The sequence below is a fragment of the Acinonyx jubatus genome, chromosome D4 (genome assembly GCF_027475565.1).
Source record: "Acinonyx jubatus isolate Ajub_Pintada_27869175 chromosome D4, VMU_Ajub_asm_v1.0, whole genome shotgun sequence".
Taxonomy (NCBI): domain Eukaryota; kingdom Metazoa; phylum Chordata; class Mammalia; order Carnivora; family Felidae; genus Acinonyx; species Acinonyx jubatus.
This window is the reverse complement of record NC_069391.1, coordinates 80,562,427-80,585,401: the sequence shown is the minus strand read 5'-3', so window position 1 is coordinate 80,585,401 and position 22,975 is coordinate 80,562,427. Positions and strand designations below refer to the sequence as shown.

At 44.1% G+C, this 22,975-nt stretch overlaps 1 protein-coding gene and 1 pseudogene across 8 annotated transcripts in view; both read left to right on the top strand.

The window, feature by feature from the left end:
- The window catches only part of MAMDC2 (MAM domain containing 2), a 401,951-nt gene that overhangs the window by 337,350 nt on the left and 41,626 nt on the right, over window positions 1-22,975 (top strand). For all 8 annotated transcript variants that reach the window (XM_027041065.2, XM_053205285.1, XM_027041067.2 and 5 more), the window contains 2 exons: window positions 4,817-4,960; window positions 9,455-9,720. In XM_027041065.2, the coding sequence (XP_026896866.1) occupies window positions 4,817-4,960; window positions 9,455-9,720 (410 nt within the window). The remainder of the gene's footprint in view (window positions 1-4,816; window positions 4,961-9,454; window positions 9,721-22,975) is intronic.
- LOC113594230 (transmembrane protein 258-like) lies at window positions 7,007-9,276 on the top strand (annotated as a pseudogene).

The window sequence follows — 22,975 nt, the reverse complement described above, 5'->3', positions numbered from 1 at the left end:
AGACCCAGGACCCATCACAGTGTCGTAGGTGTTAAACACCAGAGTCATGTAGCTTCGCAAATATTCCCCCAGGATGCTGCCAGAGGGCAGTGACAACTCCCCATGCCCCCTAGTTGAGTTAGGGCACTTCCCTTCCAAGCCTTTTCCACCCACAACCTCCCCATCCACCACCATGTTTGGCCTAGCATCTAGAAGGTAGGAATCAGCTCTCCTTTTAGGCTGTAAATCCTTGAATGGCCAACAGGTGATTCCATCCACTCCTAGGGATCCCGGCTCAGTGCCCAACCCCAAACTAAGAGCTCCCTCTCCTCTGCCTTACACACGCCCAATCTCCTCCCTGGGCTAGGGTCCACCCATCTGGCTCCGGGACTGGAAGGGTCCTGACACTCATGGATGTACCCTTCAAAGGATTTCTGCTTGGCCCATTCACCAACAGCACACTGCTCACTTGATGTCTGATTGGAAACCTGGCTCGGGTGGTTGCCTTGGTTACAGCTGCAGTTGCCTTAGCTCAGACCTCAAGCATCTCCACAGCCTGGTCAGTGGCCCAGCCCCTACTCCCTCAAGACTCCTCAGCCTGGCGCCAGGTCTCGCTCACTCTGTCTCCAAGCCAGCTCTGAGCTGTCTCCGTCTACTTTCAGGCTGGCTCCTGCTAAAATAAAGCTGCTGTGCAAGTGTAGCAGCCTACAGACCACACTGCACCCCAGATCTCTCTAGCACTGCAGGGGCTGATGATTAAAAGGCTGCTGATGAGCTTTTAGAGGTCTGGGGCTGATACTGAGTTTATCTCCATGAACTTCATGGGGCAGGGGAAAGGATGAGACATGCTACCAATGACTTCTCCTTCCACCTGATTAGAGCATCTTCAAAGCCTTTCATTTCTAAAAAGTGCAAATGTCATAAAGCAAGTAATAAACTAAATCTTACATCATGATGCTTTTTGTTACCTTGTTCAAGGGGACTTCCTTCCTTCCCTCCTTCCTTCCCTCCTTCCTTCCTTCCCTCCTTCCTTCCTTCCCTCCTTCCTTCCTTCCCTCCTTCCTTCCCTCCTTCCTTCCTTCCTTCCTTCCTTCCTTCCTTCCTTCCTTCCTTCCCTTCTTCTTTCCTTCCCTTCCTCCTTCCTTCCTTCCTTCCTTCCTCCTTCCTTCCTTCCTTCCCTTCTTCCTTCCTTCCCTTCCTCCTTCCTTCCTTCCTCCTTCCTTCCTTCCTTCCCTTCTTCCTTCCTTCCCTTCCTCCTTCCTTCCCTCCTTCCTTCCTTCCCTCCTTCCCTCCTTCCTTCCTTCATTCCTTCCCTCCTTCCTTCCTTCCCTCCTTCCTTCCTTCCCTCCTTCCTTCCTTCCTTCCCTTCTTCCTTCCTTCCCTTCTTCCTTCCTTCCCTCCTTCCTTCCTTCATTCCTTCCCTTCTTCTTTCCTTCCCTTCCTCCTTCCTTCCCTTCTTCCTTCCTTCCTTCCTCCTTCCTTCCTTCCTTCCCTTCTTCCTTCCTTCCCTCCTTCCTTCCTTCCTTCCTTCCTTCCTTCCTTCCTTCCTTCCTACCTTTCTTCCCTTCTTCCTTCCTTCCTTCCTTCCTTCCTTCCTTCCTTCCCTCCTTCCCTCCTTTTTCTTTCTTTCTTTCTTTCTTTCTTTCTTTCTTTCTTTCTTTCTTTCTTTCCTTCCTTCCTTCCTTCCTTCCTTCCTTCCTTCCTTCCTTCCTTCCTCTCTGGTCAACTGATGTTCAAGGGCTTCCAACTGCCTGTGATTCCTCCCTATACTTCAAATAGGTCATTAATGTTCAACTGTGATGGCCACTCAGTCCGTATGCTCTGAAACAAGCCTTAAGCAAAGGCTTTCCATCCACCCCAGATTCTGGTGAGCTCATTTGGGGTCACAAACAGGCCCTCTGGCCCTGTCTTCAGGAATTAGATACTGTCTCATAGCAGAAGCAACATTCTGGGTGAAAAAGATTTAGGCTTTCAGTTATGCTTTTGAGATTTTCTTTTTATCAGACCTTCTCAGGACCCCAGACAAATCCATTTCTAGGACTAGGTATTTAACAAGGGAATATAATCGCATTCTCAGAAAAATCTTTTCTGCGTGACTCAGTGTCACCATGGAGTGAACTGATCCGTGCTTACTTTTAAGTTTTAATACCACCTCTTGCCTCTCATGCCCACCTAATAAATGGGTTATGATTCTCTTGTGGTTGCCCAGGGGGATATTCCTTGGGATATATTCCTGATGAGTGATTTCACTGATCTGCTGTTCTCTTTGTGTGTGGCTTTTGGGAGCACTACACCATTTTCTGAACTAGACGGGCATCTGTAGATTGTGCCTTTTCATCTACTTTTTCATTACCAGGTGGCAGAGGGGTAACTAACCAATATGGGGTCTCCCCTTGTCTCAAATCTGCATGGGGGGGGCTGGTGTCAGAGGATCCTTGTCTGTGTGAACATCATACTCATTTTTCAAAGACTTTATTTTCATGGCTTAAAGATACTCCCGGATGCTCACAGAGCCAGGCCTAGCAATGTGTGGGCAGGCCCACCTGTCACAGAGCATTGAGAATGCCCTTTATTTCCTGATCTCCTCTCTGGCTCATCAGGATGCCTTCCTTGCACACTTGGCAGGGTGTGTCTCCTGAGATACCATTGGGATCCCATTATACAGGAATATTTTATTCCTAATCTTCTTTTTTTGTTTGTTTGTAATGTGGTTTTGGTCACTGACTTTTTTAATTTTGTGTGTTTAAAACTTTATTTTAGTAACATTTTAAACTCAGATAAAATTTGTAAGAATTGGGGTGCCTGGGTGGCTCAGTTACATGTCCGACTTTGGCTCAGGCCACGATCTCACAGTTTGTGCGTTCGAGCCCCACATGGGGATCTGTGCTGACAGCTCGGAGCCTAGAGCCTGCTTCCGATTCTGTGTCTCCCTCTCTCTGTGCCCCTCCCCCACTCACACTCTGTCTCTCTCAAAAATAAACATTAAAAAAATTTTTTTTTAATTTTCAAGAATACTATAAAGAACTCTCATGTACTCTCCACCCAGATCTACAAATTAACATTTTGCCACATTTGCTTTATTGACCATGTAAGAGTAAGTTGTAAACATTATGCCCCTTACCCTAAATACTTCAGTGTGTAGTTTCTAAAACCCAGCACATTTTCCAGCATGATATCAGATAATTATAAAGTTGAGGACATTTGGGGCACCTGGGTGGTTCAGTCAGTTAAGCCTCTGGCTCTTGACTTCAGCTCAGGTCATGGTCTCATGGTTCATGGGTTCAAGCCCCAAGTGTAAAGCCTGCTTGGGATTCTGTCTCCATCTCTCTCTGCCCCTCCCCTGCTTATTCTCTCTCTCTCTCTCTCTCTCTCTCTCTCTCTCTCTCTCTCAAAAATCAGTAAACATTAATAACAAGTTCAGGAAATTTGGCACTGATACAGTATTATCAACTAACCTATGATCCGCATACTAATTTCACCACTTGTCCCAATGCTGTCTTTTTTTTTTCTTGATGTTTGTTTATTTTTGAGGGGAGGGAGGGAGGGAGAGACAGAGAGAGAGAGAGAGAATGGGGGAGGGGCAGAGAGGGAGGGGGACAAAGGAACCAAAGCAGGCTCTGTGCTGACAGCAGCAAGCCCAATGCAAGGCTCAAACCCACGAACCACGAGATCATGACCTGAGCCGAAGTTGGACACTTAACCAACTGAGCCACCCAGGCACCTCCCATTTATATTTATATGCTATGTGTTTTCCTGGACCAAGATGGAATCTCGGCACCCTTGTAGTATTTGGTTGTCATACATCTTTCATCCCCTTTAATCTGGGCTAAACTCTCTTGCTTTGGGAATTCAGGAATTGAGAGTATAGTGAGTGTTTGTCCATAAACAGCTCCCTGTTTCATTAGGTCACTGCTCCCAGAATTCAAATGTTTCTCTAGAGGTAGTTTCCCATTTATTCAAAACAGTGCCCTCTTTCTCTGGCCCTAAAAGTTTAGACCAGTATTATGTCAGCCTGCAGAACAGGATCACAGTTGGCTATGTTGAATGTGTCCCAAACTGTGGCGGTCACATTCCTTCTGGACTCGGATGATCTGAACAGTGAAATTTACAATCAATTGTTGCTGTACCAAGTTATTCACAAAAAAGCAGAAATCTTTTGTTTCATTCCCTCCAGGCAATCTGAAATGAGGTGGTATTTATAGACCAGGATAAATGATACCAGAATTCAGCAAAAGCCAAAATACTAGCAGTATGGGTGATGAAATTGGTGTGACTTTTTGAACCTCGTGATTTATACTGAGCGATGATTTTCTTCAAGCAGATTAGCTCCTGTGACTATTATCAATTATCAACAGACAGTAGCTGTGCTGGTGACACAGATTGATCAACAAAGGAAAATCATTTCTGGAAAATATAATTCCTAAAATACCTGTCTTAGAGAAAAATTAAGAATTCCTTAAAATCTTTATCTTTTTCTTTCTCTTTAATTTTCTATGAATGAATTTTGAATTGTGAAGAACTATGTGAATAATTGTTCCCAGTCTTTACATTATGGAAGGAAATGTCTTTTGAATTGTGGTACTTCTTTATTTTTTAGAGAGTGTGAACAGAGCTCCTTCTTTCCATCCCTTTAGGGAGGAAAAGAACAATTTTCCTGCCATGCTGAGATGTTAGCTTGATGCTAACCTGCCAGCATGCCATTAGGGTAAAAATATTTTGGTGTGTTTTATGCATTCCGTCTCCCCTGGCACGAATATGTATGTATTTGTCAACCCGTTGATGTAGTCCCTTGAGACCCTTGAGTCTGGCTCTTTAACTTTGGTTCTCCTTTGTTCAGAACTTCCTTTCAGTGCCATGGAAGCCAGCTGCGATTTCGAGGAAGATCTCTGCAACTTTTATCAAGACAAAGAAGGTCCAGGCTGGACCCGGGTGAAAGTAAAACCAAACATGTATCGGGCCGGAGACCACACATCAGGCATCGGTAAATTGGGGGTCTGTGGCCACCGGGCGCCGGGGGTGGGAGTGCTCCAGCTGCCAATCTTACTCCACACCTATCAAGATGGCAACTTAAACAAAAAAGGGCAGCTGTGAAAAAACAAATGCGATGGGCAATCTCGTGTTTGGCCTCTTTTTAAAACTTAGAATTTGAGGGGCGCCTGGGTGGCGCAGTCGGTTAAGCGTCCGACTTCAGCCAGGTCACGATTTCGCGGTCCGTGAGTTCGAGCCCCACGTCGGGCTCTGGGCTGATGGCTCAGAGCCTGGAGCCTGTTTCCGATTCTGTGTCTCCCTCTCTCTCTGCCCCTCCTCCGTTCATGCTCTGTCTCTCTCTGTCCCAAAAATAAATAAAAACGTTGAAAAAATAAATAAATAAAACTTAGAATTCGATTTGCCTGTTGCTTAAATAGTCAAACCTTTGGACATTATCTTGCTCTTCCCCTCAGGTGGAGAAGTACTTTTGTCTTTCTTTTTAAGTGTATTTATTTATTTTGAGTAAAAGAAAGGGAGAGAGAGTGGGAACAGGAGCAGGTAAAGGCAGAGACAAGTAGAGACAGAGAATCTCAAGCAGTCTCCTTGCTGTCGGCGCAGAGCCCGATGGAGGGCTCTGTCCCGCAAACCGAGAAATCATGACCTGAGCTGAAATCAAAAGTTAGAGGCTTAACTGAACTGAGTCACTCAGGCGCCCCTATGGAGAAGTACCTTTAAAAAGCTATTAAAAAAAAAAAAAGCTATTAGATTACAACTATATGAAACATCCAGAATAGGCAAATTCATAGAGACAGAAAGCAGATTAGTGGTGTCCTGGGGCTGGGGATGGGGGATGGGAAGTTCCTGTTTAATGGGTATAGAGTTTCCTTCTGGGTGATGAAAATGTACTGGAATTAAGCAGTGGTGGTGGTTGCCCAGCATTCATGAATGTACTAAATGCCGCTGAACTGTAGGTTTTAAAATGGTTAAAATGGTAAATTTCCTGTTATGTGTAATTTACTCAACAAACAGATATTGTAGGGCAAGAGAAGCTAAAAAAGCTGTTGGGAAAATGTCAGGGGCGGGGCACTTGATGGCTTGGTCTACAAGGAACTATTGGAAACCAGTTTGAGCTCCCCTGTGTAAGGAACCTACCTAATCACTTTGATGGCATCCCCTGTGAAGCCCACTCCCGTAGAGATGGGTGCAAAGAGCTTGTTTTCAAGGGTTGGTGTCTAATTTCATTTATTCAATGCCTCATTATACACTAGGCCCTGGGGTATGTTAATACACTGATGAAACTTAACATTTCAGGGGCGCCTGGGTGGCTCAGTCGGTTAAGTGTCCGACTTCAGCTCAGGTACGATCTCTCCGTCCATGAGTTCGAGCCCCGCGTCAGGCTCTGGGCTGATAGCTCAGAGCCTGGAGCCTACTTCCGATTCTGTGTCTCCCTCTCTCTCTGCCCCTCCCCCGTTCATGCTCTGTTTCTCTCTGTCTCAAAAATAAATAAACGTTAAAAAAAAAATTAAAAAAAAAAACCAAAACATTTCAGAGCACCTTACTTGCACAAGGCCCAGGAAGGGCTTTGAAATGGGGACCTCACAATTTTATACTTGTCATCGTGTATTCTTTTCTAACAGTCATTTCAATGGGCAAGAGAAAAGTTAGATAAATATATACACAAATAAACGTATAAGGTACGTGCTATGGAAGAAATGAAAAGTGGGCTCTGAGAGAGATTAGGGGAGAGAGAGCCTAATTTTGGTAGAAGATCCTGGGAAGGCTTTTCTGAGGAGAGAGGGTATTAGCCAGGAGAGGGGGAGGAATCCAGGCAGAGGGAACAGCATCTGTGAAGTCCTGAGCATGGGAAGAACAGGACACCCCGAGTAGTTGGAAGGTTAGTGTGGCTGCACTGAGGGCAGGAGAGTGGAAGAAAATGAAGTTAGGAGGTAGACCGTGGCATGGCAGGCCAGAGTAAGCATTTGGGGATTTTTTTTTATAAACTAAATGAGAAACCAGTCAAAGATTTTAGGGAAGAGAAGAGTAGAATTAAAAACTTTTTTTCAACGTTAATTTATTTTTGGGACAGAGAGAGACAGAGCATGAATGGGGGAGGGGCAGAGAGAGAGGGAGACACAGAATCGGAAACAGGCTCCAGGCTCTGAGCCATCAGCCCAGAGCCTGACGCGGGGCTCGAACTCACGGACCGCGAGATCGTGACCTGGCTGAAGTCGGACGCTTAACCGACTGCACCACCCAGGCGCCCTGAGAAGAGTAGAATTAAATTCATGTTTCAAGAATGTTGCTGTGACTGTGCATGGCCACCCCTACTAATCTGCCCCGGTGGCCCAGTGAAGTACCACAGACTGTGTGACCTGAACAGCAGAACCGTGTTTCCTCACAGTTCTGGAGGTGGAAAGTCCTAGACACAGATGTTGTCAGGGTTGGTTTCTGGCAAGACCTTACTTCCTGCCTTGTAGATAGATGGCGCCTTCTCATTGTGTCCTCACATGGCCTTTGCTCCACATGTATACGTGAAGAGAGAAAGAGAGGTCTCCAGGCACCTGGGTGGCTCAGTTGGTTAAGCCTCCAACTTCAGCTCAGGTCGTGATCTCGCAGTCTGGGGGTTCGAGCCCCACATCTGTGCTGACAGCTCGGAGTCTGGAGCCTGCTTCCAATTCTGTGTCTCCCTCTCTCTCTGCCCCTCCCCCATTTGCACTTTGTCTCTCTCTGTTTCTCAAAAATAAATAAACATTAAAAAAAAGAGAGAGACAGGTCTCTGGTGTCTCTTCCTCTCAGGAGGACACCATTTCTATATGATTAAGACTTCACCCTCATAACCTCATTTAATTGCCTCCTAAGATTGCCCTTAGGCCCAATCTTCAAAAAAAGTTGCATTGGGAATTAGGTTTTCAGTCAATGGATTTTAGGGGGACATGACTCAGTCCATACCACCACGCACAGGAAATAACCCAAGAACCTTTTGCCACATGAATTAAATAACTGGGTGAAACTAAACTAAATGAACACTGAGGCGATCAAAAGAGCTGACACGTTATTCCAGTGGCAGAGCTGTGGCTTACCCTGTGCCTGGCAAAATGGAGCACGAGGCCATGAGCAGATACACCAGCCCAGTGAACCCGCCTGTCTTCCCGCATCTGACGTGGTGCTGTTGGCCATTGGCATGTTCTTCATGGCTTGGTTCTTTAGGATGAGGTTACTCCTCCACGTACACTCAGGATACCTACAGAGAGCTCCTCATCTCCGTGGTGGCTTGGCCTTCATGGGCTTTGGAGTCCTCTTCCTGCTGCCCTGGGTTGGTGTCTGTGTGCATTCCCAAGGGTTCCAACCAGGAGGCTTCACTGAATCCCTGGTTTTGTAAATTAATTTTTTTTTTTACTTTTTCTGGGGGTGTCCCACCTGCTGCTCCCAATAAAGGCAGATGTGTGACTATCAAAAAAAGGGGGGAAAACTGATGGGGGAGGAACAGAAGAAGGAAACAAAGAAAAGTAGAGTATTATTTTTTTCATTTCTACCCAGGTTTTCTAGAATGCATGGATCTGTTTTAAGTTTACCCTGGGGGTCTGGAGCTAGGTGAGAGGGGAGGTTCTTGACCTTATGTTTCTTTTTGTTATTTAGAAGAAAGAATTATTCTTCTTTGGACCCTTTTATTGCACAGATTAGGTACTTGAGAGATACTTTCTGGTTGAATGGCAGGCTGCAACAACATAGATTTGGGGGACAACAGAATTCAGTCCATAACACTACTCATGTGAAAGCATCCAAATTCCAAGGACTGCCAGGCCAGCCTGTAATCTCTGTATCTCCACTGGTCGCTGCAGAGATAAGAAGGAAAAATCTGCTCTGGGCCTCACATTCACTAGGACCTGGTGCGAGGTATGCCCTCTGTATCACCTGGTTGCCCCAGGAAGCTGGAGTCCCAAGATGATTATATCCCTTTTGCTTCATGAAAAGCACAAATCCTCACCGATGCCTGGAACCTGAGCATATCCAGGTGGACATCTACACTGGTTTATGAAGTTTACTTAGAACAGGAGAAGTGTTATTTGTAATAGAGTCACATGGATATATTCTGTCACTTTTAAGCCACAGATTTAACAAAACATGTTCTATCATTTAAAGCCTATGGAGGGGTGCCTGGGTGGCTCAGTTGGTTAAGCAGCCGATTTTGGCTCCAGTCATGATCTCACGGCTTGTGGGTTCGAGCCCCGCATCAGGGTCTGTGCTGACAGGTACTGGAGTCCAGAGCCTGGAGTCTGCTTCAGATTCTGTGTCTCCCTCTCTCTCTGCCCCTCACCCACTCACTCTCTGTTTCTCTCTCTCAAAAAAAAAAAAAATAAACATTGAAAAAAAAATTTTTTAAGCTTACGGAAATAGTCTCTGTTGGTAAATTCCACTACTTTCAGCCAGATTTTTCCATTTGATAATCTGGGCTAGATTATGTAAATTTTTCATTGCTGATTTCCTGAATGTTCTGTCCGGTTCGCAGGGTATTACTTGCTGGCCAACACAAAGTTTACATCTCAGCCTGGCTACATTGGAAGGCTCTACGGTCCGTCCCTGCCGGGAAATTTGCAGTATTGTCTACGTTTTTATTATGCCATCTATGGGTTTTTAAAAATGAGTGACACCCTAGCAGTTTACATCTTTGAAGAGAACCACGTAGTTCAAGAGAAAATTTGGTCTGTGCTGGAGTCTCCAAGGGGTGTCTGGATGCAAGCTGAAATCACCTTCAAGAAGCCTATGCCAACCAAGGTACAGTAGAGCCAGCAAAACCCTTTGCTCCCCTTCTGTGTCTGGGCTGGGTTAGTGAATTTCTGTTTATTTTCACCTGGCCGACGTGTTATTTTTCTTCTGCTCAAAGTGAAAGCCCCACCACTACACTGTATCCGAGCCATGCACGAATGATATTACATACAAGTTCTTTTCAGTTTTCTGTCTCAGAATCATGGCCACCTAGAGGATTCACTTGTTTATTTCTTAGATTCCCTGAGACTAGACCGAAGGCGGGGAATATATAAACAGTCCAGGTTCAACAGCTAAACTTTAATTTGAAACCAGAATTCTCTCTCTCTCTCTCTCTTTTACACACACACATACACACACACACACGCACACACACACATGATACACATGTGTGCCTGTGGGAATACTGCTTTATTTTTTTTTAACTTTTTGTTAATGTTTATTCATTTTTTGAGAGACAGAGTGTGAGTTGGGGAGGGGCAGAGAGAGAGGGAGACACAGAATCTGAAGCAGGCTTCAGACTCTGAGCCATCAGCACAGAGCCAAACGCAGGGCTCAAACTCACAAACCATGAGATCATGACCTGAGCCGAAGTCGGACTTTCAATCGACTGAGGCACCCAGGTGCCCCTCTAAAGCTTTATCTTAACACAGAGTAGGGAAGCTCAGTAAAAAAATGAGAGCCAACCCAGACAGAGAGGATTCACTTGTAAGGGTACCATCAGCGGCTGATTTTGATAGTGATGAGAATACAAAGACAGCTTTACTGCAAGAGGAATATAAAAGAAAACTATAGTCTCCCAAGCTGAACAACTCCTAAACTTAAGGAAGCTTTACAGAAGCAATAAATTCTGTCAGCTACAACCCAGACATGAAAGCAGTATGGGCAAATCCGGTTTTTTTCAGCCCCTCATTCAACCAGAAAATATCTCACAAATCCACACTCTGAGAAAGATGGGCTAAAGATGGGTCAGAAAGGTCCCTTCCTTCAAACAAATGACTCACACAAGGGGAGCTCAGAAAAAATTGTTCAGTGAACGGATCAATCAGTTGATCACATTTACTAACTAGGAATTAATCCAAAGTCCAGCTTCCCTCAGGAAAGATCCAAACCTGGAAGAACAGTGAAACCTTCTTCACAAACATTAATGGCTCAAGATTGTCTTAGTTGTAACCATCCAGACGGAATCATGACTTGATCCATCCATAACTTTCTGCTACGGAAATTTGGTATGCCATCCCCATCATAATGATTCCTGGTTACTTTTAGTCCATTGGAATACCCACCAGGGCATGATTAAATTTTCTCAATGATTAATCCAAGATCTTTGAAAATCTTTACAAAGTTCTTTTCCATTGCTAGGCAAGACGAAATTGTGCTTATAATGGCAGGGCCGCCTCCATGACTTACTTCTAGAAGGGGTTGAGCCAATTTATGATACCTCTAGAAGAATGTAAGCATAAAGGTTTACCACAGCCTCCTGACTGCAGCTTCTCTTATTTTTATGCTGATTAAATAGGTAGTGTCATTATAGGTATCCCCTTCTTAACTCCATCACACTTTGTTCCCCTGACAAAACAGATATTTGGTTCACCTCCTGGGTTATTACCCAGGGAAAGCTAGTTGATGATTCTGGTGCCACATTCCTACTCCGTCCTAGTCTAGACTCATACTCTAAGCTGACTGGCTAGCCAATTCCTAACATCTCCTGAGGGAGCCTATCTTTCCATACATGTCATCTGACATTTCCAATGTCAATGACTTTGCTCTTTGATCTGTTTCTCCAGGAGGTATCCAAGCCTGTCTGCCTCTTAGGGATCCCAAAGGCTTAAACTGTTTCCCATGATCAATTATGTAACTCTGGCAAGTAGTTATGGTAACATACACACATGAGCAGACATGTACCAGATTCACATAATCAAGGATGTGCCAGAAAGTAATGAAATTTTTGTTATACTCCATACTCTGTTTTGCTAATGTTTTTTTTAAAAGGGGGGATATAATAAGCGTTTTATTCATTAATTCGGCTTTCATTCATTTCTTCATTTATTTGTTCCTTTATTCAACCAACATTTATTAGGTATGTGCTCAGTGCAGGTGATATAAAGATGAACGAGGCTTACATCCTGCCTTTGAGGAGGTGGTGACAAATGATAAAAGATTAAGATACAGATATGTAAGCAACTAATAACAGTACAATCTCACTGTCTCATGCAAGGGAGGAAAATAGTCATTTTACCCATTGGACATAGAAAAGATAATGACAGGAGAGGCCCAGCTGAGCCGGTGTGTGTGTGTGGGGGGCTAGGTTCAGGCCATCTGGATGCTAATTCCTACTCATGCCCCCACCCACCACACTTCACCCTGTCACCCCATATCCTCTACTCACACACACATGGGGTGTTTAGGAACCTGCCTGCTCCTTCAGGGTGAGTCCCTGCTGGTCCCTGACACCCATGGAACAGGAGCAGGCCCCCCAGCCAATAAGAATGCGCTGGGCAATTCACCCTTTTCCTCTTTGGCTGACTTCCAGCCCCTCCCAGCAGCCTCCCTGTCCCTTCTTGACCACAGAAGGAAAACTGAATGTGGATCCGGTGGAGGCAGGGAAGTTCTTACCGTCGTAGAAGACGAGTCATGGATCTGGCCTCAAAACCCATGAGGAGATGATACAACTCAACACTAGAAAACTCTGGACACATGTCTGAAGGTGGCCGCAAGTTTTTAGCAGGTCGCAGCTCCTCAGAGAGTGAGAGAGAGCCATCTGACGGCCACCACAGGGGCATGCATTAAGTAAGGCAGGAAACTACAGTTGACTTATGTAACATCCACAGGTGGAAGTAAGATACAGACTGTTTCAGAGAAGGGATCACATGAAAAGTCAGTTGCCCTCACTCCTCCCTCCCCCTGAATTCAAACTCCAATTCAGCATCTTTTTCTGGTGGTTTTCTTCCTGATTCGGGGACATTTTCCTCTTTAGTTTTAAATATTGTATTTCCACCTCTGTTTCTCGATTCATGAACTTGAATAGCATTCCCTGCTATGAAAGATAAGGACTTTAGTCCTTTTCTCTCTCTTACGGTTTTTAGTTCTATTTTTTTAAATGTTTATCTTTGAGAGAGACAGAGACAGAGAGATCGAGTGGCAGAGGGGTAGAGAGACAGGGAGACAGAGGGTCTGAAGCAGGCCCCACACTGCCAGCAGAGCCCGACGCAGGGCTCAAACTCAAGAACCTCGAGATCATGACCTGCGCCGAAGTCAGATGCTCAACTGGAACACAGCACTGCCTCCCGCCCTGGGCGGCTGCACACCTGGTCTCCTCTGCCTAGACTCTTCTTAAGTCGCTCATGGCTTGAAACCTCACTTCCACAGAGAACGCTTCTCTGGCCCCACTCCCCAGAATCGGCATCTTAAGCCTCTTGTTCATCCTCTTGGAGACAGTGTAACACAGTGATGAGGAGCACAGACACGGGAGTCTCTCTGGTTTCAGATCGTCATGCTACCCTTTGTGGGCTTTGCGATCTTAGGAATTTTTAAAATAGAGATGTAATTGACATGTGGCTTTATATTAGTTTCAGGTATACAGTCTAATGATTCAATATTGGCTTATATTGTGAAATGATCACCACAATGAGTCTAACCTGTGGCAACCACACAGGTACAGATTTGTTCTTGTGACGAGAGCTTTTAAGATCTACTCACTCAGCAACTTTTAAATATGCAACACAGTATTGTTGACTGTAGTCACCATGCTGCACAATACATCCCCGTGATTTGTTTCTCTTACAACTGGAAGTTTGTACCTCTTGACCCCTTTCATTATTTCACCCACCCTCTATCCCTGACCTCTGGCAACCACTGATTTGTTCTCCATATCTATAAGCTTGGATTTCTTTTCTTATTTAGATTCCACATATAGGTGAGATCACATAACATTTGCTTGTCTCTTATTTCTCTGAGCATAATGCCCTCAAGGTCTGTGTTGTTACCTATGGCAAGGTTTCGTTCTTTTTCATGGATGAATGGCAGTCTCTGACTCTTTTTTTTTTAATTAAAACAATTTTTTTAAATGTTTATTCATTTTTAAGAAACAGAGAGAGACAGAGTGTGAGCAGGGACAGAGAGAGACAGAGAGAGAGGGAGATACAGAATCCAAAGAAGGCTCCAGGCTCTGAGCTGTCAGCACAGAGCCAGAGATGGGGCCCAAACTCACAAACCACGAGATCGTGACCGAAACCGAAGCCGGACGCTTAACCAACTGAGCCACTCAGGCGACCCTTTTTTAAATTTTTTAAATGTTTATTTATTTTTGAGAGAGACTGTGAGTGAGTTGGGGAGAGGCAGAGAGAGAGAGGAAGACAGAGGATCTGAAGTAGGCTTTGTGCTGAGAGCTGAGAGCTGAGAGCCCAATGGGGAGCTGGAACTCACAAACCGTGAGATCATGACCTGAGCGGAAATCAAGAGTCGGATGCTTAAGCAACAGAGCCACCAGCGTCCCCGACATCCTCTTACTTTTTTCAGTCTGTTTCTTCCTTACTTTTGTCAGGTAGAACCCAAAACCTATCAGCTATTTGGATCACAATTGTTCGCTAATTGTCTGTGGGATGACTTCCGGGTTCTGACTTTTGAACAGTGCTTGTTGACCCTCTGGGAAGCTTTTAAAATGCCCATCGTCCATCTCCCCATAAAAACATAACCTTCCCGAGGGCAGGGACTTTCTCAGTCTCGTTCATTTCTGTATCTGCACCCTCTAACACTGTGCCAGATGCAAAGTAGGTCATCGGGAGCATTTTGTTCAATGGATTTAGTTCGCTATCTATGTGGTCAGTGGCTACATGGGTAAATAATGAAAATAACAATGAAAAATGAAAAATAAAAGAATGAATGAGTGGACTCTCCAAGGCCGGTAAGTGGCAGAGCAGGGTTTCATGCGTGTCTGTCTAGCTCTGAAGCCTGCGCTTTGGCACAGGTAGATGGCTCGGCGTTTCTATCCAGTGTTGGGGAAGGCTTGTTCTCGGGCAGCTGCAGAAAGTGAGGCTCCCCAATGTGCCTTGGGGCATAGGTACCTCCTGTTACTTTATTTCGTTCTTACCACACTCCTGCAAGGGAAGTGAGGTGTTTGCTTTCAGTGTCCTTGCCGTCCTAGAGTGCAGAGTGCACCCCACCCAAGGTCACGTTCTGCTAGAAGTGAATGCCTAAGCTCAGGGCTTATTGTACCATTGTTGGCAAGAACCTTCTGTGCCTCTGCTTCATGTCCTCATGGAGTGTGAGGTCAAGTGTGAGAAGTCGGGCCCAACTCAAAGAGAGTGAATGGCTGTGATTTCCTGCTTGTTCCCGAGCTTGAAGCATTATATTTGCATTTTGACTACACCTGGCTTCATCCTGGTCCCAATTCTCCTGGGTGGAAATGTTTGGTAGGTATGTTTGAGTATCTATGCTGCATATTCAAAATAATAACAACAATAACCCCTTACATTTGCACCGATAGTATAACCTGCTTTCATGAATGAGTCGTGGGAGCCCAGAGCTGAGCTGAATGAGAGGCAGCGTGGGCTCAGAGAAGTCAACACTTTTAGCCTCTCCCTGAATGTTTCTTTTCTTACTCCTAATACCTATACGTTACCTCATCTGCGCCTTCCCGGATGCTTTCCGCTCTGGATGCTTCCATACCTTTCTTTCCCCTAGTAGTTCTTACCCAGCCTATTTTAAGGACAGTGAGCTTGTTTGGTTAATAACCCCCTGCTCTTTCTGTAGATAGCCTAATGTGTGAGGGAAACTGTAACGTAGAGCTCTGTTGAAGGAATGGTAGCTATGGCAACAATTTCCCTGAGGCCATTCTAGCAAAGTAGCTGTATGGACAGGTTCTGAGCAATGTTGTCACGGCTGCCCGCAGGAACAGGAACTTTCGTAGAACACTTTCCTTGTGCCGGGCACCATGCGAAGCACGAGATGTGCATTGATGCTATGGCGCCCTAGGAAGAAAGGAATGTAGCCCCACTTAACAAATGAAGAAAACTCAGGCAGAAAACTAAGGACGTTGTTCAGTAGCACACAGGGCTGGCAGAGCTGAGAGGTAAATCCAGGTCTTTCTGAATTCAGAATCCATGATTTTTACACCAGGCCTTTATGCCCCCCAGCCCTTTCCTGGCTGAATGTCTAGGATCGGGTAAGAAAGAGAGCTCAGCTCTAACTCAAGATTTCTAAAAATTTCTAGAGTTTTATTATTAATGCTCAGTGGTTCGATTATAGAAATAACTTTGGCTCCTACAAGGGATGAGAGTTCATGGTGGATCACTGGAGACAAAGGAGAGGTGTAGGGTAGAGGGAGATACAGTGCAATGCTTAAGAGTTCTCGTGGGTGGGTTCTCTACCATTTACACCTTCATAATTTGGGCTTGTCATGTGATCTTGCTGAGCCTCACTTTTCTCCATATGTAAAATGGGTGTGTTATTAGTATCTATCTCAAGGGATTATGGTGGAGAACAAATGAAATGCCTCAAGTAAAGCCCTTAGCATAGCACCTGGCATATAGTTGGCATTTATTAAATTAACTGAATCCAGACAGAGGGAGAGCAAGAGAATGAGACTAAAGAATATTTTTTTCTAGGGGCACGTGGGTGGCTCAGTCGGTTGGGCATCCGACTTCGGCTCAGGTCATGATTTCAGGGTTCATGAGTTTGAGCTCTGCATCCGGCTCTGTGCTGACATCTCAGGGCCTGGAGCCTGCTTCAGATTCTGTGTCTCCCTCCCTGCTCCTCCCCTGCTCACACTCTGTCTCTCTCTCAAAAATAAATAAAGATTAAAAAAAATTTTGTTTTAAAGAATATTTTTTCTAGGTCCTGAATTTCATAAGATTTCATGGGCGACATCTCTTTAGTATGTGGATAATTTTGCACTTTGATTTTTGCTGCAAAATATTCTTTAAAAATCAGGTCAGAGTTAAGTATTTTAATAGTAGTAGGCTTTCTTAATGAAATGGCTGCTTTTACAATCACGAGCGCCTGCAATAAGTTTCTTAGCATTTTAGAAACATTTTGAAAGGGCATGAATCGTGAAATGGTTTTCTTGATCTGTTTTTCCCCAGCACATTACTAAATGGAGGGCAGGTAATCAAGAGTTATCTTAAGACTTTTGTCCACTAGGGACGATAATGAGGAGAGGGAGCAATTCACTCCAAAATGCTTTTCCTAAAAACCAAATGTCAGGAGAGACCAGAAAGTCGTTGTCAGGAGTCCCATAAAGACAGAGCGCAAACATTAGCCTTTATGTATTTAAATCCTTAGTTTAAAATTATGCTCGGCCGCTGTAGAATGTATACTAGGTCCTGCAGTATCTCCTGGCCTGAAGCGACTTTTCTCTTTAACAAAGATCTTCAAGTGGTCTGTTAATTAGAAGCTCGGGGAGCAACTCAATATTGTGTTGATTAAATAATTCTTTTGGGAAAGAACGTTAAATGGTCCGTTAATGAGAGAAGGACCAGACCTTCTGTTCCATCCAGGCCTGGCTTAATGATCAGCTCATTAATGGTAAAGCCTTCTAAGTCCACATCTTTGCTCTGTTATAGGATTAAAAAGCAAATAAACTTTAAAAGTCATTTATGGATTTGGAGAAAACCCTCAGCTGGCCAGTCTGAGAAAATATAAATCTTTCTTTTTTTTTTTTTTTTTTTTTTTTACTAGTGCAAGAACCTTATATCAGCACTTCTTAAGATATGTCCCCTGGAGTACAAATCTTTTGCATTCCATTGAAAAAATTTTTCTGTGGTCAGATGAGTTTGGGGGAACTTTTGCACACTAGATCTCTTCCATACACACATGGAAGATTCACAACACACGGTAACATGTTAGAAACTCCGGTAAGTTCTACACTGTAGAATCCTGCTGAACCTCATGTAAGGTGGTGTTTTAACATAGAACCCTTGTCTCATGCAGCCCCTATTAGCATCAGATGACTATCGTGGTATTTAACACATTATATTGAAGTTGTCCACTTACCTGCCTATCTGCATTAATCAGACTGTAAGCTTCTGGAGAACAGAGAGCCTTGTCTTATTTATTTTTAAATTTCTAATGTGAACACAATTTCTGTAAGACCGTGAGCACTCAACAAATAGTTGGAAAGGGGAACTGAGCTGTCAGTGAATGCGGGTTGACAGCAAGGAAGAACACAGAAGCCCAAGGAAGAAGAAAGATGAAGTGCTTCTGCCTTTGGATCACAGAAACCATAATCACTAGTAGGCGGGCACCTGAACAAGTTGTCCTGTGAGGATTAGGAGTTGGAGCACTTACAGGCAAGAGTACGCTCCTGGAGCAGATATAAGGCCACACGGAGGCACATATACGCAACATCTGCCTTGGGGCTTTTTGTGATGATATTTGTTAAAACCAAAAGCTGTAACTCTCCCCTTGGAAACAACTTCCCACCCTTACATCGGATCATTTCCCTATTCCCAATGACTGATAGGAGGTTTTAACCAGGCGTCTCGATTTTCTAGATGCCTTCCCTGCCCTCTGGTGCAGCTTCTCCGGTTTCCGTTCTGTGTTCCTGGTCAGTGATGCTCACTTCCGCCCCCAGTCCTGGCTTCTCCCACCTCTGTCCTCTCAATTTCTGGGAATGCTCGGCATCTACTTTCATCTTCTGCCCCCTATGTAATCTTCCCCCTATATGTTCCCCCTTCCCCCTACGTGCTGGGGTTCTCAGCACAGCTGGAGAAAATAAGACTCATCTCCAATGTCCCCTCCATGCTTCTGGGAAAGCTTTCCATTCCTCCCCTCTCTCGTTGACTTCCTTTCTCTTTCCTCGCCCCCAGATGTTCGGATTCGTCTTCACTTGCAGCTTCCCAACTGGATTCTTCCCACCTCAGTCTTAGAACATGACCTCACAGATTCATGTCCCAAAAGGACAAAGGCTTTCAACACCAACCCCTTCAATTCTGTTTCTCTCTGAATCCTCACCTGCTTCTCTTGGTCACCTGGTGCATATGACAGAGGAAGTATTGTCCTTGCTCTTAGTCAAAACCAGCCCGTCCATCTATCCATCCTGCCTCCTCTGGGACTTTATTTCCTAAATTATTCCTCTCTCAAAAATCTTCAATATCCACGAGTCCTTTATACACTGCCAACGTATGTCGGCCACACAGACGAACAACAAACCTTCCTTTTACCTTTTACCCATTAAAAAATTCTTCTAGTGTTTATTTATTATTGAGAGACAGAGAGAGACAGAGCATGAGCATGAGAAGGGCAGAGAGGGCGAGACACAAAATCTGAAGCAGGCTCCAGGCTCTGAGCCATCAGCACAGAGCCCGACGTGGGGCTCAAACTCACAAACCACAAGATCGTGACCTGAGCCAAAGTTGGACGCTCAACCGACTGAGCCACCCAGCCACCCCTTACCTTTACCCATTTAAATTGCCACCCAATCCCACGTTTTGTCTTCAGACTTCTTGGAAAATGCATCTTCAATTACTATCTATGCTCTGGTGCAATTTCTTGTTCCTTAAATGCTCACCTCCTGACTCCCGCCTCCCTCCCACAAAGGGTTCATCAACAAGTGTCTCCCACTGATCATGCTGCAAGAATCATCACTGCCGAGATCACTCTTTTCTCAAAGTCCATCTCAAGTACTCCTTCCTCTCTGAATCTTTAAGAAATCATAACTTGTGTCTTACTTGTTACAATGAGATTTGTGGCCTAGGAAGACTTGGCTTCAAGTTTTGACTCTGGAGTTAATGATGTAAATCAGAATAGCATATCACTCTGTAAGTAATAAGGGCATGTTTTAGGGTGACCACTATGTGTCTTCTACCACATGCTATATCTTTAGCCATCTTAGCGTCAGCAACTGTCTTTTCATGTTGTGTAGCACAGTTCTTGTGGATAGCTCTCTCTAGCTCCTTATTTCCTCTTACAATAATCTTCTTTTAGAAAAAAAAAAAAATTGAAATTTAAGTCCGTGATTTGGATTCCTGCTCTTAAAGTCTTTCTTTTAACTTTGCCTTTTAATGATGAAAATGCCATTAGATGTAGAATATCTAGGATTCTGGGGTGCCTGGGGGGCTAAGTCAGTTAAGCATCTGACTCTTGATTTCAGCTCAGGTCATGATCTCACGGTTCGTGGGTTCAGACCCCGCATCAGGCTCTGCATCAACAGCACAGAGCCTGCTTGGGATACTCAGTCTCTCTCCTTCTCTCTGCCCCTCCCCTACTCTCTCTCTTTCTCAAAATAAATAAATAAGCTTTAAAAAATATATCCAGGGCTCTGAAAGGTTTTGTTGTTGTTGTTCTTTTGGTTTTTTTACTGTTTATTTTTTATTTTTGAGACAGAGACAGAGCATGAACAGGGGAGGGGCAGAGAGAGAGGGAGACACAGAATCTGAAACAGGCTCCAGCATGGAGCTGTCAGCATAGAGCCCGACGTGGGGCTCAAACCCACAGACTGTGAGATCATGACCTGAGCCGAAGTCGGACGCTTAACCGACTGAGCCACCCAGGCTCCCCAAAGGGTTCTGAAAGTTTTAAGGTCACTACTTAGAAGTTCATCCAAATAGAAAAGCAAGTCTAGTAAGTTTCTGATTTACTAGAGAGATTTATAAATCGGTGGCCATTAAATAACAAGACACCCTGCTATAAAGGGATTCAGGAACCAGAAAACGAATGTGTAGACAAGATGTATGAGAGGAGATAGATTTCCTATCACATTTCATGATGTCCAGAAACATTGAGAAATGGCTGCACCAGAATGTTAATATCTTGGCATAATTAAAGCAGGGCCGCTGAGTGCAAAGTAGAAATAGCAAGATCGTTAACTCCTGACAAGATAATCAACACATTATAGAACAGATTAGGGTCGTTCTGTACACAGAGCAAGGAAATTTATACTGTCAAGTGGAACAAGTTTTAATGTGGAATTGAATAGGGGGGCTAAGTATGGAACAGGAGCCTCCTCTTGAGTCTTTCAAGCTAAGCTCAGTGTCAAGTGTCAGTCCAGGAATTCTAAATTGCTTGAAATATGACCAACACAAGGTTGAGCTACTCTGGCTTTCCCTCTCTTTCCTTGTAGGTGTTTGTTGAAGGCTTCTGCATTTCATGTCAACTTATGGGGGAATGACTGGACAGACTGGCTTGTACAACTTCTGGTTGCTAACACCAGCTTGCAGGAGGGTATTTTTTGTGTCCGTGCATTCTTCTAGAACTTTCCCCAGGAATTAATCTTATGGCATATTGCTGGATTACCATATTTATCCTCCTGGCATTGTGGATAAATCCAAAAAGACATCACAGGCATCTTCCCCTGGGGTTTTATTGATAAGTTTCTGAAGGAAACATTTATTCCAGGGATTGTTTATGAACCTGAAAACACTATCTCCCTCCACACTTTCAAACTCTGAATCTTGTGAATATTTCACAGCCTTGGCTACATTTTTAGGGAAACTTTTCCCAAGATTTTATGAGGCAACACTTTTTTTTATATGTTTATTTATTTTGAGAGAGAGATGGGGAGGGAGAGAGGGAGAACCAGTGGGCGAGGGGCAGATAGAGAGGGAGACACAGAATCCCAAGCAGGCACCATGCTGTCAGTGCAGACCTGGACGCAGGGCCGGATCTCACGAACTGTGAGATCACGACCTGAGCCGAAACCAAGAGTTTGATGCCTCACCAATGAGCCACCCAGGTGTCCTGAGCCAACATTATTTTTTGATGTTCACATTGAGATTCTCTGGGGACCCTCTGGTTTTCTGAGCTCTTAGACCAGGTAAATATTTTCTGGCCTCTGGAGCTATGAGCTCTATTCTCTTAATTGGAAATTGACAATTCACACATTAATAAAGACTCCCTACCCAGGGAAGAATACCTTCTTTTCTTTTGCATAGATACCCCCAGCTTTTCCTGCCTTTCTTGTGTGACTTTCTCTGGCTATTTTCTGCCTCATCTTTTCAGCACCCACCTCTAGGAGAAGTCTCTCCTAGAGAGACAGTCCTGTCTCCAGGACTGTCTCCTGGGAGACAGTCCCCCAGCTGCTTCTACATGGCATTCCCTACCACTCTGCTAATGACGGTGACTTCTATTTTATGTTTGATGTCAGGTTAGAGATGTAACTATACAATGTTCAAGGACACACTTCCATTTGTGGCCTATTTCATCTTAGTCTTTAGGCCAAGATATTTAGTTCTCCCTTAGTTTCACTCCCCAAATAAGGATGGCCTTATTAACATATCTGAAAGGCAAATGTCAGGCCGGAAAAAAAAAATTACAACATATATGGCAAACTCTTACCGCATTTGATATATGAATTTAATAAACCAATAAGCAGAGATGAGCTAAGCAGTAGCAAAGTGGGCAACAGGTATGTACAGGCAAATCAGAAAAAGTGGAATGCTACTGGGGCGCCTGGCTGGCTCAGTTGGTGGAACATGCGACTCTTGATCTTGGGGTTATAGGTTCGAGCCCCACGTTGAGTATAGAGTTTACTTAAAAATAAAATCTTAAAGAAAGAAAGAATACTACTGGAAAACAAACATATCCAATCTCATTTGTAATGAAAGAAATTTTAAAAATAATAAAAGCACATTTGTCAAATAGATGAAAATATTTTAAAACTATAAAACTGTGGAGTATGCTGTTTATATTAATAGTTATATTCATACTGTATACTGTTTGTGTTGTTCGGTTTATAAATTAAAAAATAAGTCCTTTGGGGGACACCTGAGTGGCTCTGTCAGTTAAGCATCCGACTTTAGCTCGGATCATGATCTTACAGTTCTTGAGTTCGAGCCCCGCATCGGGCTCTGTGCTGACAGCTCAGAGCCTGGAGCCTACTTCAGATTCTGTTTCTACCTCTCTCTCTCTGCCACTCCCCTGCTCACGCGCTGTCTCTCTCTCTCTCTCTTTCAAAAATAAACATTAAAAATTTATAAACAAATAAGTCTTTCAATTAAAACCAAATATACATACATATATGCATATATGAGTTAGATCTATGAATGGTAAGGATGTAAGGAAATAAAGATTTTCATAAGCTCTAGTATGAGGATAAGTTGCTATAATATTTCTAGATGACAATTCAATTACATGTCTCAAAAAGAAAGCCCCCAAACATGAATACCTTTTTAAAAAAATATTTTTTTAATGCTTATTTATTTTTTTAGAGAGATAAAGTGTGAGTGGGGGAGGGGCAGAGAGAGAGGGAGACACAGAATCTGAAGCAGGCTCCAGGCTCTGAGCTGTCAGCACAGAGCCCGATGCAGGGCTCGAACCCACGAACCGC